Source organism: Strix aluco, chromosome 5 (assembly GCF_031877795.1).
Source record: "Strix aluco isolate bStrAlu1 chromosome 5, bStrAlu1.hap1, whole genome shotgun sequence".
Classification (NCBI taxonomy): Eukaryota; Metazoa; Chordata; class Aves; order Strigiformes; family Strigidae; genus Strix; species Strix aluco.
The window spans coordinates 16,255,256-16,274,572 of NC_133935.1; the positions used below are offsets into that span (position 1 = coordinate 16,255,256).

A 19,317-nucleotide genomic window follows, 5' to 3' on the forward strand; every position below is an offset into this window, starting at 1 on the left:
TAAAGGTCTAGATTATGGAAAAACAAGTTTCCCTCGAGATTAGCACTGTAGCTAAGAGGCAGCACAGTCTATGGACACCCCTGTCTGCTGTGATGTTTAAATGCACTAGACAGTATTCAAATCTTATGGCAAGACCAGGCACGTACTTGATGTGAATTACAGACATCAGGAGGATGCCACATAGCAGAACTAAAGTTTCAGTTGCACAAACTCCCCCACCCACTGGCTTTAGCTCGAGGAGGCACACAGCAAGCATCAGTTCAGCTGTAAACAAGCCTTTAGGCATCAGGTCGGTTTCTGCACCAGAAGTCTTCTACCTACAAAGCACTGCCTGTAAGCACTGGGAAGGAAGAAAGTGAGTGCGACTCTTTCAAGCTTCACACACAGCACAGAAAGATCCAAACTAGACGACAATCCATTTGGTTCTTTTATTAGCAGAAGTTAAGAATACAGCAAGTAATAAGATCCCATCTTATATGGAACCATCACCGAGTCCCCAACCATCAAAACCCCAGAATGTGCTTCATTGCTTCCAACAGTAAGCAATTTTTAAAAAGAAATATACTGAACAAGGCCACTATTTAATGGGGAAGGAAAGAAGCTGTAGGTCCTAACTATTCTATGGCAATAACCTGCACACAGAGCAAGCAAGCCTCTGACTGCTGAGAGTAAGGCATTCAGGTGCCAACCTGGGAAGAGTTCTCAGCAAGAGCTACAGAAAAGTGCACAGCTAGGTTGTTTTCATTGGAACACACAAACTTCTTGAACAGAGAGACTGACTGGGTTAAGAATAGCAGGTGGAGTACTGTGTTTTTGTAATAGTTCTGTGCTGTGTAGGACCAGGTTACAATCACCCTTCAAGGAGTGAACGCAGGATGATCCAGGATAGAGACTGCCACTTCTGCTGGTACTGTTACAGAGGTATCCCAAAGCACCCTACGACAACTCTGATTCCGATATGTACCACGCTTTCCTCAGACACCAGTATACTTCCTGCCAGGCAAGCTTACATCTTTATCTGGGATGTCAGTGCTATTAGTCCTTACATCCAAGTTAATACTGCTCTTTACTTCATTTTAGTACCACACAGACCTGTGATAAACTTCTTCTGGCCCTACAGGCATCCAGTATAGTGATCCTACTGAGAACACGTCCCTCTAAGCTCGCAGACTCTGCTGCAGCACCTCTTCTGCAGCTGACCTTGCTCTCAGAGGCTTTACAAAGACTCCATTCGAGGGGTGAAGCCTTAATATCCAGTCACTTTTAGGAAGGCATTCTGTTTCTACTTGACTCCATTAGGCAAAGTAACTCCCCAAAACACACTCCGTGATATCCAGGGTATGGGAAGATCTTTGCAATCCACGTTTTTCTCTTCAAGGATAAAAATACAAACTTGCAGGAGTCTTAAAAACAAAAAACCCAACCACACAACAAAAAAACACCCTTTACTTCCCTTGTGAAATACAGCATTTTATGAGCTGTTTAACTCATCTGTGAGAGAGGTAATTGCTCTGAATTTCCAACTAAACACTCCAAGCAATACCTGTGCCATAACAAACAAAACATTCAAGTTTCATCTTACGACTCCAAAGATTCTCCTTCAGTCTGGCTCCTGACTGGGCTCCAAAGATCAAGCTACATCAATTACACAAGGGAAGTGTATATGCCTCCCCTTATATAGGAGGCGCGTCTGCTCCACAGCAATCCAACTGAGCTCTTAGTTTTAGGTTTAAAAAATACCAGCAGTCCCACTGCTAAAAAAGCACAGATGGGAAGCAGACCTAAGGAAAAAAAAAATGGAACTGCATTGGGTTGATTGCGGATTTTTCCTCTTAAAAAGAAAAACCTGCAAACTCCCTTGGCATATGGAGCCTGACACATGAGAAGGTAATGTGCTTGAGGTCTGCAGTAACTGTTAACTCCAAGTCCTGGAGCACACAGTTTCCTCCTTCCAGTCCATCTTAACCCCACCTCTGTTTCCTCTCACATGCTCAACTATCTTCTGACAAGTGTATTACCATCATTTATTCAGACAAAACAGAGCAGGCCCACAAATGGTAACCATCTACTCAATGGGGGCCTTTGGGTATAGGCAGGCACTGATGGAGTTGGACTGTTTGCCATTTCACATGCAGTTATCCCATCATGCTCCAACTGATATGATGAGGACCAAAACAACTAACTCTAAGTCCCACTATCCAAAACTATACAGGCCACGCAAGCTCGGAAGGCAGCTGTCCCACACACTTAGGCAGGGCGCAGATGTATCTTTCCAGTTACTTGAGTAAAAAAACTTGCTAACACTGTGACCTGGATGACAATATGATTAATCCAGCCTTCACAACCTTTGAGTACACGTACTGAACCTACTCCAAGTGCTGGCCAGGACCCCACATTGCCCAGGGCATACTGGCCACCAGGAAAATCTGCAGGGCCAACACGCTTCACTCCTGGGAATTTTACCTGGTCCTCCTGCAATCATTTATTTTGTGCAAAATTGAAACAGTGTGTGGTACTTGCATGTTGCATTCTTTACAAAAACCCTTTTCCCCCTACCCATTGTTTAAAACATTTATATAAATTTTATTTAAACAGAAAGTTAGAAATCTTATTTACAATTTGTTTTTCTCCCAAAAGAGCATCTAAAATCAACTCCCAAACCCTCCAAGAGGATATAAATTCAACCTTGATTTTTTTTTCTTTTAAAAAAAAAAAGGAAATGGCTAAGCTATCCCTCCCCAATTCTACAAATAAATATGGCATTGAACAGAAGCCGATTTAGAAAGGGTCCTCTGTAGCTCAATCTGTAGATCCCAAGAATAAATTAGGGTTTCAGAATTTCCTGGTCTTCAAATTGATTCATTCCATTGCTTGAGGTATAAAATTTATCTCGGTTAGTCAGAATCCCCATGAAGCTCCATGCCCCATCAGCTGAAACGTGGATTCTTCTTAGGTATTCACTTCACTAGCCTGTATGCTTCAACCGCGCTTGCGGTACTGTTTTGGTTAGGATCTTGGGCTGAAGGCTGGTCTTACTGCATCCCATCTTCCTCTGTGCAGCCTCCTCCGACCGTGAAACGGAACTCCTGGAGGTTCGAAACCCCATGGAAGTGCACGAAAGCGCCAGCCACTACAAAGACGTGAAACAGCTGATGGGAATGGAACTGCGGAAAAGAAAACACTCCTGTTCAGCTGCGGTACTTTGGGTTCTAGTGCTACCCTGCCTTCAGAAACGCCACACATTCAGCTGAAGTACACAGTAACACGTAGCAGTACCTCAAACCACAAGCTGCAAAGCTCTCCGGTGTGTATTAAAGGCCATCCCTCTCCTAGCATTAGCAAAATAATCACATTCTCCACACACACACACCCCCTTTCCTTCAGTCATCTTAATCAGGTGGTCAATCAACAAATATACTACATAAATGTTATAGTGCATCTTTGTGAAGGGACAAGGATCATTTCAGAGCTTTGGATGAAAGGCTTAAGCAGGACACTTAAAATTAGTTCCTCCACAACACACGCTGGTGGTTTATTGATAAAAAGGGCTCTCATACAGCTAACAGGTGTTAGCTCTGCTCTAGTCACAGGCATAAGGTTTACCAAGTGGATTTTGAACATTATTTTAATTTCTCTGCCACATAGAAACAGAACAGAAAAAAAAAAAATGGTATTGTATGAAAAACCTAGAAACAACCAGAGGTTCTGAATGAATGCCCAGGATGCTACTGATTATAGTACAGCAGAATGAAAACATGAGGGAGCTACATGGCAAAGCATGCCCTTGTTTGAGGGAAGCCATACCAATATGGATAATGCTCTTGAAAAATTTCTACAAATATGCATTTGCAGGCTCCATAGGAAGCTTGGAAAAGAGTTGGCGGTACACCAGTGCTTTTGGAGCCTAGCTCGTTATCGTAACAAGGCTCTGTTCAGCCATTTAAGCAAGCCTAGCAAACTGGTGCTGTGCAAAAGCTGCTCAACCCAAGCTTCATTCCCACTTCCAGTCTTCTTTAGGGGCCTTAAACTATCCTAGTGGAAGTACAGTGGACTTCCAAAGGTCCAGCTCCCTCTCATCTCTACTCTTGCTCCACCCGATCTCTTTCTTTACATATTCCCCACATATTTCCTCTCTACAGTCTTCATGGTCCCTTCCCTCATACCAAGTTTGTCCCACCCACCCACTTGCTCACCCCACTTTCCCTTCTTCTGCGCCAGAGATCCCTACAAAGTCTACCTTCTCTAACTAGCGTTTTCACTGGCTGCATAAGATGAGGAGCCAGACATGGTGAAGAGAACACACTAAACATCAGAGAAATAACCACGCACTATTCTGCACAGAAGCAAGGTAAGATGTGTGTTTGCAGGATCCTCAACATACACACACAAAAAGGTTTGCAAAGTTGCTTACCCAGCTATTAAAGCTATCTAGTACATGTGCTGGGGTGAATTTGCACACCAGCAGTTACCTCAGACTAGCTAGTTTGTGACAACTCAGCAAGAGAGGCACCAGGTAGCTGTGCTCAAAGATCCCACAGTTGTTTGCCCCCTTAAGACCTACGCTTCTGGTGCAGCAGTTTAATACTTGCAATAAGAAAACATCGACACAACATCCTCCAGCCTCAAGGGGAACCAGTTTTCACGTTGGTCTCCTCATCCAGTCATTCTGTAGACTCACCCAGATGTCACACTTGCCAGGGAAGAATCTCTCCGGGATGCGGGCAGCATATAGTGCAGCACCAGTGATGTACAGGCATGCCATGAGTGCCAGCCAGCCTATCTGCCCCATTGTGGCTGCTTTCAGGAGCCCCTCAGAGATGACAAAGTGCAGGGTGGGAATAACCCCACTAAGACCCAGACCTAGAAATACTCCTGGGAGGTAAAGAAAATGTGGGAGAGTCAGGTTTGAACACAGTGGCGGTAAAGGGAGACAATGAAAACACAAAAGCTATGGAAGGAAAACTCTGTATTGCCAAAGCAGCAGAAAGGTGACAACTCTTGAAGCTGGAGGTCCCCATAAGAGATTTATTGGAAAGGAAGTTAAAGAATGCACAAACTTCGTTCATATACCAGAAGCTACTTAGTTATATGTTCCAGCCGATACTGAAATACTTCATTTACTGATTGCATCTGCCAGCTTTAATGTATGTTAAGCCAGTTACACATCTCGGACTGTAGAGGGCACTGAGACTACATGAACTGTGTCTCACTTTACCATCATCTCTCAAGAGCAAGACAACAAGGAGAGACAACAAAGAGATTATTTATCATATACTGTACAAGTAGGCCTAGGAAACAGGAAAGTAGCATCTGCGGCTCATCTGATCTGCCATATACAAGAACATGGTTTATTCATTTAGATTTTAGCAGCAAGTACAGAAATCTTGTAAAAAAAAAAAAGTGTGCGTGGGGGGAATAATCATGTCCCATCCACAGATTTTAAGTTTGAAAGGCTCAGTTCTCTGAAGGTACACCCATAGCTTGTCCAGGAAATCTAGATTTACTGCAGACAGCATGTGCAGGTTAAGTAACAAGAAATATTACTATTCAACCCAGCTGCATGCACATTCCATAGCTGCCCCCTAAAGCTTTCTCTTTCTTCCTACCTCAGAATGTGAAACCAAATCTGGTTTTGTTCTTTTGATCATGTGAAGAGAAAAGCTAGACTTTTTGTCTTAAATATGTATTTTATCTAGACAAATCATTCAGATTAATTCAATCATTCAATGATTTGCTAGTGTCTAAGCCTAGTATTACAAAACCAAGACAAACAGTAGAAGTACACATACACACACCAAGCAGTCAGTCATTTCTTGAGAGGGCAAAGTTGCTAGCTATAGCTAGAAATGCTTTGCACTACCTTTCCTACTGCATGTGTTACTGTCCATTTCAGGAATGCACTTCCAGGACTTGCACTAGCCCTTATCTGTGCATTCAGCTGGCTATAATAAATGCTGAAAGAAAACCCATCAAGCTCCCAATCCAAGAATATTAGCTCTCTATAAAATTAAGCTGTCTGAAGTCTTCCCAAGAGGCAAGTAGGAAGGAGGAAAAGCAGCCAGGAAGCAAAACAGTTAACTTAAGGTCTTACCTGCCCTTACACCCCGGTATTCAGGGGTTGCAAACATGTCCCATTGTGAGACAATTATGGCTGCGATGCCCAGGACACAAATCACAATCAAGTAGATGAAGCAAGGCTGAGGGTTGCAATAAAAGGAGTAGTACAACCAAGGTACAAAGCTGCCCATTATGAGAAGTGCAATGCCAGAATAATCCAGCCTAGAAGGAAACAAAAATCAGTTTGATAAGAAATGCAAACCTTTGGAAGTCCTCATACCAACACTCTTCTTTAGCAGACCAACTGTCTACGTCCCACTGCAAAATGAAGTCATCCTTACTATTGCAACTTACTTCCTGATGGCAACTCTTCCACCAATGCCCTCCTACAGTAATGGATTACCTTGATAGACAGCTACTAAGGCCATTTCCGGACAGTCATCAGGAATGCATACAGCAACCTTTAGACCAAAAGTTTTCTGAAGAAAACTCAGATTTAAGCTTCAGATGAGGAAAAAAGCAGCACAAGAGTCCTCTGAACACAAAAAAAGGTCACACAGTATGTTGTGAGAGCACAAGCGCTTTAGTATCTGACAAGCATGAGTCAGTTAGACATCAGCTTAAGGGACCACTGGGGAATAATGGCACAATTTTTCAACCACACTGTTTTTCTACACACCAGTGAAAAAAAGGAATTCCTACAGCCATTGCTTTTTACCACACCCTGGCAAAATTCTCCTAACAAAAGACGATGGAGTTAATTTTTCAGTAGGGGATTTTAATTGCCAGGTTACTTTAGAGGTGGTCTTGCAGATTACACAATCCTAGGCTGAGTAATCTTAAGAAATAGGAGATATTTAGCAGCCAGCCAAAAAAGAACGTGTAGTAAAGCCAGAAGACCAAGACATCATGATACACATTGTGGAGCTGTCTTACGTAAGTTTAAGATTCAAAGTTATTCAGAATAGTTGAACAAGAAGTGACAGTTGCATTAAAAATTCAAAGTCATGCAACTAAGCTCCAGGTATATTACTTACAGCAGCAAGATGCATGCACATGCCTGCCAAATAGCTGAAAATGCAGGGAGTTTTAAGACTAAAACGACAGCACAAAAACTCATGCTGAAACAAACAATAATTAGAAGAAGCTGCATCGAATCTCTGCTCAACTCTGTTCCAAAGTACATGCGGTCATGCAATGAACCACCCCTACACTGGGGCTCCAGGCATAAATCCCTACCCTGTTTTCCCACCTGTTTCCTATTTGGCCTATCCTGTCCTCTAGGCACTTACTTGGAGAAGAGCCGGGAAACGCCTTCTGAGTGGCAATAAACTGTGTGGAAGAGCCATGAGAAGGAGAGGCAGAGTATGGCTCCTAAGAAGAACAATCCAACAACCACTTTCTCCTGCACAGGTGCTACAAAGGACATGTTTGGCCGGAACATGTAGAAGATTCCCAGACAAAGGAAGAACACGCATCCTGAAAAACAGTAAGGCAGAAAGGTGTCAAGTTCATGCACATCAAAAGCTTTTCTCTCTAAAAGCGTGACATTAATTACAGGAGCTCTAAACATAGGAGCTGCATGACACAGACACACACATGCAGAATAAAGTACTGCCCTACTTCAGTTATGTGTTCCAACCACATTTGTCTCACACTGATGCAACACAGACTTGCATGGACTCTGTATTTTTACTTGTTTTGCAAGATGCCTGACAGCTAGTTGAACATTCTAGAACAATAAAAAAAAATATGTTGCAAAATGTAAAGAGGAGGGCATAGTTCAAAGAAACCCTTTCCCTTCAAGACTCCTTGCAAGTTGAGAACCACTCATACAAGCGTGTTCCTGTGGCAAGAAATGCAATCTCAATTAACACCTACACACTTAGTTAAAAAAAAAGAATATCTACCAGTAATTTACTAATTAGGAAATTTTTTATTCATTCATTTGTGCTGAATGCCATAATAAGGAAGTCCCATCCAAACCTGGTGGGTAGAATTAAAAGAGGGATACCAACCTGTTAATTTAACAGGTTACTAGTGGAATGATAACGCTGACCACCCCACACCCCTTTCTATCTTGCTCTCAAAGAAAGACAGCAATGAAGCCAATTCATGTTAGAGCAAGCTAAAAATACCTAGAAGATGTGTCCAGATGTTACCAGTCTCTGTATGTATTCTGAAGATACTCTTGAAACAAGCCCGGAAGGAAGGCATGGGTGGTCTGTGTCCATGCAACAGGTAGTCGTTGTCCTTTAGCCAGTCAGGCAGAACGTCATGGGGAATGACTCTCCATCGGCCCTCCCATACCTAGAAGTTAGAAGATTTTAGTTAAATGCAGGGACTTGAGTTCCACTGATGTGTGGCAAAAGTCTGAAAACCCATATTAGTAAAGTCTTTTAAGAATTAATCTATGAGTACGGTAAACAGAAAAGGGTTGATGTGACACTTCTGGGGAAAAGGCTTTACATTTGAAATATAATGTTTAAGTTACTGTACCGTATTCAAAACAGTATCATTATGAAGTTGAGCTGCACCACCAGAGAAAGAAATACTTCAACATTTCATTGAACAGGAAAGCTATTAGGCTTTTTTACAGCTAATGAAGGGAAAGCATTTAATTTGTTTCCATGTTCTGTTATTTTCACAGATCATCCTTTCCATTTAATTGAAGAAGCCTACACCTAGTTCTCTCCAAGAAATAAATACATAAAAGCCTGTTCTTCCAAGCACAAGCCAATCTGACTACATATCTACTAGCATTTGGGGCAGTCTAGCAAAAAAGCTACCCATCAGCACTAATATGGGCCAGAAAGCATGAAGTGGGTAGAGTCCAGTGAGAAGTGTCCAATCCCTTATCCAGGTTGGAAGAAAATGTTTCCACACTCCCAAAATAAATGGTGACAGATCAGTTAAGGCAACAAATCCATGACTCTCAATTCCATCAGATTTCTTCTTTAAAGGGGGAGAGAGCATACGTGCACACATCTATTCTTGCAGCTGGTTCCAAATGAAAAAAAGTGTGCACAGGTGTTCTTAGCACTGCTTCAGTAACATAAGATACATGCGGTCTTCAGTCTGGCATCAGAGGCAGCACTGCTAAGCAGAGGGGTATCAGGGAATTGCTTTATGTACCGGGGTTGTTTCTGCAGTGTTCCTTGGATTTGTCGTCTGGCTAGTAATACAGGAGCGAGCCTGAAGAATCCTGAAACACTAAGTTTAAAAAGCTACATTCTTATTTCAGTTTCAACAACAAGAGCCCAGAGTTTTAAAATCAATTCACACTCCTTCATGAAAGCAAACCAAAACTAATCAGAACAACCAACCCAGTCAAAGACTGGGTCCTTAAATACATTAAATAAGAAAATAACTGGTTTACTTCATGAACCAAAAATTTGAATTGAGGTAGAAACAGCAGGAGGGAATTAATTTTACACAGTCCAACCTACAGAACATCTAAAAAGGGGAAAAGATGCGTAATAAAAATAAAAAAAGCTCAAAAAAAACCCCAAACAACAAAACAATCCACACACAAAAGAGCACCAACTAACAAGTGTCCTCTGTAAAAAAATCAAAGAATAGTTCATAAAACCAGCAGGAACAAGTGTATAAAGGGGCAGTACTCCTTTCACCAAGAAAGGAGGGCCAGAGACTGCTACAGCCCCATGGCTCTAAAAAGTAGCAAAAATTGAGACAAGGTCAGCAATTACAAAATCTACAATGGATTTGCTTAGATATAGTTTTAATATAGCCTTGTTTTCTTTTCAAGTAAGGGACAAAGCTTATTCTACAATGGATGCAAATGGTGCTGGAAAAGCAAAATATTTGCAAATCTGAAGATACGTGGAAAAAAAAATGACCCTCTAAATGAAAGTGCCTTGAACCAGAAGGCTTTTATTCTGATTTGCACTCACAGGTGTTTCTCAAGAGAGACTCCTCAATTGCATGATCAGCTTTAGAGTCTCATTTGTAACCCCTATTGTTCCATGCTTTACCACTTATTCATTTATGACAGACCGAGATCCTGAGAAGCTGCAGTGTTACTAGTTATTACAAGAGATGCTCATTCAGGGATGGTGTGTACCTGCTCTCCCTCACATTAGTAGCTCAGTTGCTGCAAGTATAGTCTGTTACCCACTGAAGCTTCCTAAAAAAGGAAGCTACTTCAGCAGTTTCCACATGTTCTTACCTTACACACAAATTCTTCCATTCTCTCCATGGCATGGTGGGCTTGTAGAAGAGGTGACATACCCATAAACCCTTCGTCTTCTTGAGGTGACTCATCATTGTGTTTATAATCCTCAGAACACTGCTGGGGAAAAAAAAAAACCAACACAGAGAAAATGCTTTGTAGAAAGATGAACAGAGAAAAGTGACGTTTTCCATACAAAACTATGATTTGCGGTCTTGACAAATAAAGAAGTGTTCTTTCCTTGCACAGCACTGAGGAAGGAATTAAAAAGAACTAGGAAAAAAATTATTACATTCTTAGATATCTGAGAACAACTCAGATGTCTAATCCATTATCCATTTTGCACATGTTTTCACCAGGTCTGGAAGAAAACAGTGTTCTTCTTCAAGTTATGCTTCATTAAAGCCCAGATATGGAGTCTGAGCCTTGCAGCCTATCCACCTCTAGGGAAGGATTACTTTCTATTTTATGTTTCAATGTCACTATGCCTGCCTTAATGCTTCTATAACATACCTGGCATTTTAGGATAATAAAAGGCAAGTCAAGGAGAGGCATCCATTTATCTTGTTGTAAGTGCCTCACCTCAATTTTTAGTTCAAATCTGAAGATCTATTCTGCTTAACTGACACTTCTGTTCAGCTCATAATCCAGTAATGGACATCTACTTATTTGTTTGACTTTCAAGGTATTTCAGAAACTAGTATGAAACTTTTGACAGTTAGACAAAGGCAAGTTATCAAACAAAAGCAGTAACAGACATCAGTTTTAAGCAAATTCAAGTAAAGAGAAACATCCATATCACCAAGTGGTACCAAGAGAATTATGAAAACAAAACCAAAAAACTTAAGCCTGGATATTCAGCTGGTACACATCACCACTAACTTTATAGGAATGAGGTTTGGTAGTTTTCTACCCTATGTTGACTTATCACATCATTTACATAATATGATACACTCTAGCTTTACATTTAGGAAAAAAAGCAGGGGGGCCACAAAAGTTCTACATTCCTGTTTGCTTACTACAATGCTCATGATCCATCAGAGACTCCATTCAATGCTTCAACTTCCAAGGTAAACAAGTATGAGAAAGCTAGAAAAGAGAGAATGAGCCTTTTGTACTTCAGGCTTGATGCACAAAGCTGTCACACACCTCGTAACCAAGCCAAGAAAGCCCCACAGTCTGTAGAGACTGGCCTCCTCTGTATTACAAGCCACAACACTTTCTCTCCTTCCTATTCCCCTATCAAGGTTATCAAGGATAACAAGGTTATCAAGGTTAACAACTTTGTTAATGTGCATTTGTCCCACATTACAGATCTCTCTTAGGGTAAGGCCTTATTAACTATTTCCCTCAAGTTAACTGAACAAGTTGCTTAAAACTTTGATTTTTTTAATAAATAAAAGGAGACTTCTTCCAACCTGCAGTGAGCTATCTAGATTCTTTAATATTTTTGGGGGTTTTTTTGAAAGAAATGACATGCTAATACTTGCTTTTGTGCCCGAGGCTTGCAGAAACCACTGAAGCTTCATCTTTTAAGGAGGTCCCCCCCACCATGTAGTTCTTGACTCAATTTTGTTTATCCAGAACGCAGATTTCTGCTATGTAACGAAGAGTATATATCTTTCACTTTTTTTGTATGATTTCACATTTGTCCACACTAGGACAACTTGATTGACTAAATGGATTACGTACAAGATCCATGTCCCTTGTTCTGTCTACTCACCTTCATTTATTATTCCAGTCAACATCCCTCTGAGCAAGTCTGGGCAATGATTTCATATTTTATATCAGATGATCGATATAAATATTGATCAGCTCTAGCCAGATCCTACAGCAGTATAAGACAGTATTAAATACACTCTCACTGCCTAGATTATCCCATTAATTCTATTGAGAAAGACATCAGGCAACATCAAGATGTAAATAGGTTTAATATCCTTCTAAAATAGGCACATGTCCTGTTGGACCAGAAGGCACATTAACACAAATTTGGCTTCATTCTGACTCAGCAACATTCACTGACATTATTTCCCACACTGTCAATTTTACTGGCTTTTTCTACTAATCTCTCTGGTTAGGATTCTCAGTTTTCAACATTATAAATAATTAACTCAAGGTCATAGAAACATAGAATGTTTCGGGTTGGAAGGGACCTTTAAAGATCATCTAGTCCAAGCCCCCTGCCACAGCAGTCTGGATAAGATGGCTCATGATAGTCTGCACAATCTTACAAACCAAAGAAATCTGTTTCCAAGAAGACGCCTTAGAGAAAAGCAAGGCTGGTGTTTAAGTTCCAATGTACTTGATATAAGAAGCACTGCTATGCCTTTTAGCTACTGTAGAATTCCCTTCCCCGGTACCACACAATGACCAGCTGGAATGGGGTGAACAAGTTAGTAATCCTCAATGTACAAAACTGGGTGGACTGAAGGAAAAAAGGTCCCTTATGGAATCAAAGCCTGTATTCATTGCAGTCTGCCCAGTGACTCAAAACCAAAAAAATGTTCATTTCCCCCTCTCCACATACTTCCATTTCTAGAATGATGGGAAGGTTTAAATTTGAACAGACTGTAAAGCTCGAAGAGCACAGCTATTTATGAACTAGTCCAAAATCTCTGCATTTTGGCAACGTGCCTACAAACAAATCATTACTGAGCTTCTTTTAGTGATAAAAAGAATTCATATCATATATACAGTCCAGATTAGTGCCAGAAAATGGAATTGATTTTACTATCTCCTTCCTGCCATTAAACTGCAAAATTAGCATTCAAGGAAAAAAACTAAAGCTCAGCTTCTTAGTCCTTTTCTCGCTAAGGAGGCAAAAATGAGGTCCGTTCTGGAACGTCTGTCCTCTCTCCTTCCTGTAACGTCCCATTAGAAAGAACAGTAAACTGTCCTGGAAGCTGGAAATCTATAGTTGGAGTGCAACACCAATGCCAGTTTTCATTTGGAAATCTTAAGGAGTCTATTGACCTTCAAATCTTCAGACAGTGACTGAAGGGAAAAAAAAAAATACTTTTCTGTTCAGAAGGCATATTGTTGTAAAATTTCCACTGTGACAAGTTCCTTTGTATCTTAGGATTCCCATATTCTCTTTCCTTTGGCTGATTGTATCAGAAATTCAAGAATAATTCTAGAACATAACAGACACAAGCATACGCTTTAGGACCTGTTTTGAACTATTTCTAAATTCTGCCCACAGAATCACCTTTTAAAACGGGGAACACATTGAGTAAATAATCTCACTTGCCTAAAACCATGCAAGAAATGAGAACCCAGAACAAAACTCTGATACTTTTAATAAGGTATGGTATGTCCTGAATCAAGTGCTTCTAGAGTAGTTTTTGCCTTTGTACTTTCTCGATCGCTGGCCAAAAGGATTTTCGCTCAGCTAATGATTCAGATGTTCTTTAACGTCATCAACTTTACTCAATTTCTTTTAAAAGCAATCTTAAATTTTGACTAAGTAATTCTGTGAAATCTTTAGAGCATTTTAGAGTATCTTTAAATAAAACCCCTCATTCGCTTGTAACAAGCAAACTTGTTGCGATGATCAGCTGTTATTATTCTGCTGCACATATGCAGCAATGCGTAGAATCAGTCTTTCATACAAATCAGAAATCATGGCTTCTGTGTACCTACACTCTAGAGGGTCTGCACACTTAATTCCATGGTAAAGCCAAACAACCCTTCCGATTTTAACCCTACCCCCTTTGCAAATTCATAGTGTTAAAGCTACCAAACACAGTACAGATACCTAACGAGTATCTATCTATGAGTACAGAAGTATAAACACATGCCAAGTTGAATAATAGTAGCAGAGAATAAGCTAAACCTGAAGGCCAAGTGACAATGGCAGGAAGAAAACAGTTTTACTGGTTTATCCATATTCACTTTATTTTAAGAAGCTTTCCAGATTCTTTTGTGATAACAGTGATAGAAAAGAAGGTAAAAGAAAGAGGTAGAAATCAGACTTAATGATACCACTTTGTACAGAGTTCCAGGCAACACACTTCCAGGGACAGATCATCTTCTAAACAAGAATTTCAGAGTGTGCTTTGGTAGAAACAGAAAAGGTTTAATGCCAAAGCCAAGACTTAAAGCAGCAGCGCAAACAAAAGGAAGAAACCCAAGAGCTTAGTTGCACAGTGCCCATCCTTAAATAAGTTTATTTTAACATTAAAATCTCACTCTTTTATAGCAATGGCACAAAAGTTAAAAAAAGTTTACATTTAGTAGAAGACTGTTGCCTGAATATGGTCCAAAAACGTCAGATTGCATAGCCAAAGACCCTGTTACAGAGAAAACTGCAGTAAAAGCTGCTCTAGTAAGCGCAATATACTTCTCTTGTCTACTACAACAGCTTAACCTTCTCACATAGATTAACAGTTTTTATACTATCACTCTCAAATCTGTTAACACACACACGGTTTATTAATGCCTTTACTGAGGCATGTCAGAAATCAAGTCACAATGGTAGAAAAAGATTCCAGAAACCTTTTCCCACTTTTGAGAAAGTTGTGTTCTCTGGACTTCAACTGGTAAGTGTAGTTTCTTGAGGTCTATAGTTTCTTGATGTCAGCTGAAAGATGTCTAGAAAGTTTGAGAGTTTGTACATGATTACTACTTGCACAGGTGACAAGCAAGTTCTTGTTCATCACTTCAGACTGCAGTTTTGCTAGAAAACATTATTAATCTGTGTTCATTAGAGTGTGTAAACTGAAACATAAATCAGACTTGAATGAAGTCACCTAAGAAACTTACTCTGACAAAAGTGGTCCTCTTGTCCCTCACCCCCATCTTCCTTTACATTGCTTCCAGCACCCCTCTGATCCTCATATTTTTGCTAGGTGAGCGTCCTATTAGATAATAAAGTTGGTTCAGATAACCAAGGGATTTTAAGGAGTTCAAGCTAGTGCAACAGAAATAAAAGGAGCATCAGCTCCCATTTTACTGAGATCCACCACAGAATACTTTCTGTGGATCATGTGCAAGGCCAAGTTTCTTTTCGATACTTATCAGCTGGATGTCAAATGATCTTCAGTCCCCCTTTTTGTAGTGCTCATCAGTTAGAAAGGAGCCCAAGAACTTAGCTAGGCATGGATTAAGGGAAGTTAAACTAATGATCACTTCAGTAGCCTGCTGTATTCATAAAACCTCCAGCATCCTTCAGGACTGCACTTTCAGAAACTTGACAGTTTTCACTGGTTGCATGTATGGTATTTGATGCAGAACCAGAAGTGCAGACATTAACCAGTAACCCTAGTAACTGCAATACAAGTATCCTAAACGCCAGAAAGGGAAGAACTCTTCTGTTGTATGGTTCCTTTTTGGACAGAGTCATCACTCAGTTACTCAAGGGCCTAACTGACCATGCATATACCTAGGTAGTATTAAGCTCTGGAGTTAATGAAGTCCCATGTCTCAAAGCTCAACTGTTTGTGATGCCAATTCACCATCAAGATGACAGCGGTGCCCTAAAGCCTAAATGCCCTAAACAGGAATTGCCAAAGTGGGAGTCTGAATCTGTTCTAATGTTCTTGTTGCTTCCTTCAGCTGCTGACAGATGCTCCCCCGCTCTCTTTTCATCTGTGTCCTAACAGAACTCTGCCTTGGTACATCATTGTAACATAGGCAAGATAGTTCAGAAAAAGTAAATATCTTGATTAACACTGAATCATGAGATATTATACAACTCAGTACTTATATACAATTCTCTTCTTAAAATGCAAGTAAGAAAACATATGTCGCTGCATTTACAATACCACTGTTATCCCCCATATTAAACTGAAGTCACAAAGTCTAGACACGACTTGGAGTTTTTGCTCTTGTTTATCTTGATCTCATCAGATGAATGATTAATAGTGTTTAACATGACATTCAAGTCATTTAATGTTTCTTGGGGCAGCATGCCAGATTCAGTAACTCGAGAGCATTCAGCATAACGGCCAAGATACATTCAAGGCCATAATATAAAAATGCTATTTTTCTAATTGCAGTCCTGTAACATCCTTTTCAGCTAGCCAGATTGTTTTTTTCAGCAACTCCTCTGTGCCCATTCTGTCAACTGACCTTTTATCAACTGGTCTTTCGTAAAAGGAAAGCAGCAATAGATGGTGTAATGCCATGCCATTTCTCCTAAGAGACTATTGCACATTTTTCAGAATTTCACCAGCTTATGTTTTTTGGATTGTAAGTAATTAACTGAAGAAGCACAGCACCTTAAAACTTTCCCTGACTTCCCCTAACTTTTGCATATACCAAGTTATTCTAAAACAGCTTTGTCATTTAGAGTTTACATTCTCTCTTAATCTGACAGGCTTGTAAACATAGACACACCACAGTTTCCAAAAGAAACTCCATTTACTCTCTAAGCAGTGTGTGCAAAGGTGGTTTTGCCGTCATGGGACTGAAAAAAGTCTTTCATTAGTGCTGCGCCAAAGACCCTTTCAGTCTATTGGTCAAAATGTTAAGTACTTGAAGGTTCCTGGAGTTTAGTTTTTTTCCTTTGTAGGTCACCTTCTTATAAAAGCTACACTCCATTTAATACAGCAGTTGGAAACAGCTTTATACAACTGGTCATGGGTGACTGCTTGCTGGCACTCATTAAAAACAAGCACTAATATTTAACACTCGTTTAGCAAATAGTCCTAGGATAAAGTCACATTTTGGCTTCAGCAACTTTGCTAATACACCCTTATAAGAACTAGCTCCCTTCTTAAATATCCTCAGATGAAAATGGTCTGTTGAATCTCTAAGCAGTAGCAACTACTGGTTTTCTGTCAATGCCCAGTACTTGACAAGGACCAAAGACATCAATGTCCACATGTGTTCATCAGCACACTTTGGGGAAAAGCCTGTAGAAATTGCTTTTAGTACAGATGATTCTCATGTGCCATTTTCTGGTCCTCTGTCATTGTTAAACCTGACAGCAGAAAAAGAAAACAAGCATGCCTGGCTTATGGAAAAAAAATGTTCTGTTAAAAAAATAAACAAGGAGACTGAAAGTGTACTGCTGAACTTAAGGTAAGAGCAGAGTCAGTCAATCTAAAACAGTCAGAGTAAGATGCAAGTTAACCCACCACTACAACACTTTTCTCCTGTATCACTGTGAGAGGCCATCACGTCCCCCATTGCTGTCCAAATCAGGCAGATAAAATCTCTAGAACAAAGGCAAAAACTGTGGAATCTAACCCTTGTCCAGGGAAACAGTTGTGCCAGTGAATTATAAACAAAAGCACTCCCTCCCTCTCCTAGTTTCAACACACAGCACAGCAAGCAATGGTTACAAAACCAGCTGGCAGGCAGCAAACTCAGCAGAGTACCAACACTTTCCCTCTCAAAGAGCTAAGACTCTCCAGACTAATAGGAGACAGTTGAGCCCAGCTGCAAACCAACAAGCCATAACCTATTACAACTTTCTTGTTAACTCATATGAGAGTTTTCTGGGAGACAGGGCAGACACAGAGACATGGCCATTTCCCACGTTACGAGCCTTCTGGTTGACTAGGTCACCAGTTTCTGTCTTTTCTGCAGACACTCAAGCTCTAAAAGCCTGTTAATAAACCAGGCACATCAACTGTCAGTGAAGGATGCGTCAGCATCCAACCAACTCAAGCCTGTGGAGCCTGGAAACCATCTCCATAGACGTATCACATGTCTTCGTACTGTTTTAAGTGGGAATACTTGGAAATACTCTGCTCTGTGCATCCAAAAATGCTTTGTTGTACAGAGAAGAAAAAAAAAAAAAAAGGCAAGATACTAGAATCAAGCACTTACTTCAGTGACTAGCAGCCTGAGTAAAATATGCATTACTTCCAGTGCTTAGAACAGCAAATGAAGGGGAAATTCAGATGTTAAGATCTTTTGATCTGAAGTAAAATGCCAATTCACATGCTTTCAAAGACATAACATTCTTTCCCAGGAGTTGCAAAAAGAAAGAAAAGGAAGAGGTGATAAAGAAGTCTACAGAACAACAAATTTTTAACATAAACCGCTTTAAAAGAAAAGCAAACATGTTTTGGTGGGACCTTGAATTCTGTTGTTATACCAGGCCTCTCCCATACACACTCAGAAGACAACTTCTACCAACGAAAGCTGTAATGCAATGCAGGAAGAAGGCAAATACAGAAGTAGATGCCAAGTTTTTAATCATAACTCTGAAGTACCAACAGTAAAATGCTACACTGAAAATAAAGCTACACGGTTTCAAACTGAGCAAGAAACCTGCAAGTAAATCTATAAAGGAAAAAATTTAAGGCAATCAGAATTTATGAATATCAGCTACAGAAAGACTATTAAGACTCAAATGTCTACCTTTGGCCCTCAAGACTTCACCTAAATCTTTTTCACTCAGATAGCATGCACCATAAAGACAAGTTGACAATTCCATGAGTTTATATGCACCCTTCTGTCAATGCCAAAACTATTATTATAGTCTGTTTCTGTAGCTAATATGTACACACTTCTGTAACAGAAAAGGCTTTGAGTAAGTTCTATGATTCAAGCTAAAAGCCTCGAGTCACTTGCTCACCTTCAATTATTCTAAAACTTTTCTTTTGTACCTGAGAATCTCATACATCCTTCTGCCTCCCTCCTTCAAGTCAGTTCAGTATCTATGCTCTAGAAAGGCTCTTGTAGCTACTTGTAGGTATCATGAAATTTGTCAGCGGTCACATAAGTTCCACCTGAAGTCAAAATCCACGTTCCCTGAGAGGCAATCCAGATGAGTATTTGCCCAAATTTCTTCTGTCCATTCAGATGACTTGAGAGCTACACATACCTCCTCCCAAACCCCCACTGTAGGTTATCATACACTTTAGAGCAACTGGTCTCCACTTCATGGGCGTACTGCAGTGCCACACAGGACAACTGCACAATGCAGCTCAACTGCATGAAAGGAATCATCATTCAGGAACATGAAAGCCTGAGGATTGGAATAAAGGCAAAGAAAATGGTTCTTTTGTTTACCTCCTGTCACTGACAGGTTAAAGCATAAAAGGAAAGAGTCAAGCACAGGTTTTTAGGGCTGCATAAAGAGCCCATTCATTAGGTTATAAGAAGTCACA

The 19,317-nt window shown here is 40.3% G+C and overlaps 1 protein-coding gene across 4 annotated transcripts in view; it reads right to left on the minus strand.

The window, feature by feature from the left end:
- Nucleotides 1-414: 414 nt before the first annotated feature.
- Nucleotides 415-19,317, minus strand: part of ADIPOR2 (adiponectin receptor 2) — a 46,935-nt gene continuing 28,032 nt past the window's right edge. For 2 of the 4 annotated variants that reach the window (XM_074826129.1, XM_074826131.1), the window contains exons 3-8: nucleotides 10,247-10,369; nucleotides 8,196-8,367; nucleotides 7,350-7,536; nucleotides 6,092-6,279; nucleotides 4,679-4,872; nucleotides 415-3,164 (exon numbers count right to left, since the gene is read on the minus strand). In XM_074826129.1, coding sequence (XP_074682230.1) covers nucleotides 3,033-3,164; nucleotides 4,679-4,872; nucleotides 6,092-6,279; nucleotides 7,350-7,536; nucleotides 8,196-8,367; nucleotides 10,247-10,369 — 996 coding nt within the window. In that variant the 3' untranslated portion in view covers nucleotides 415-3,032. The remainder of the gene's footprint in view (nucleotides 3,165-4,678; nucleotides 4,873-6,091; nucleotides 6,280-7,349; nucleotides 7,537-8,195; nucleotides 8,368-10,246; nucleotides 10,370-19,317) is intronic. The other 2 variants (XM_074826132.1, XM_074826133.1) reach the window with 2 other exon arrangements.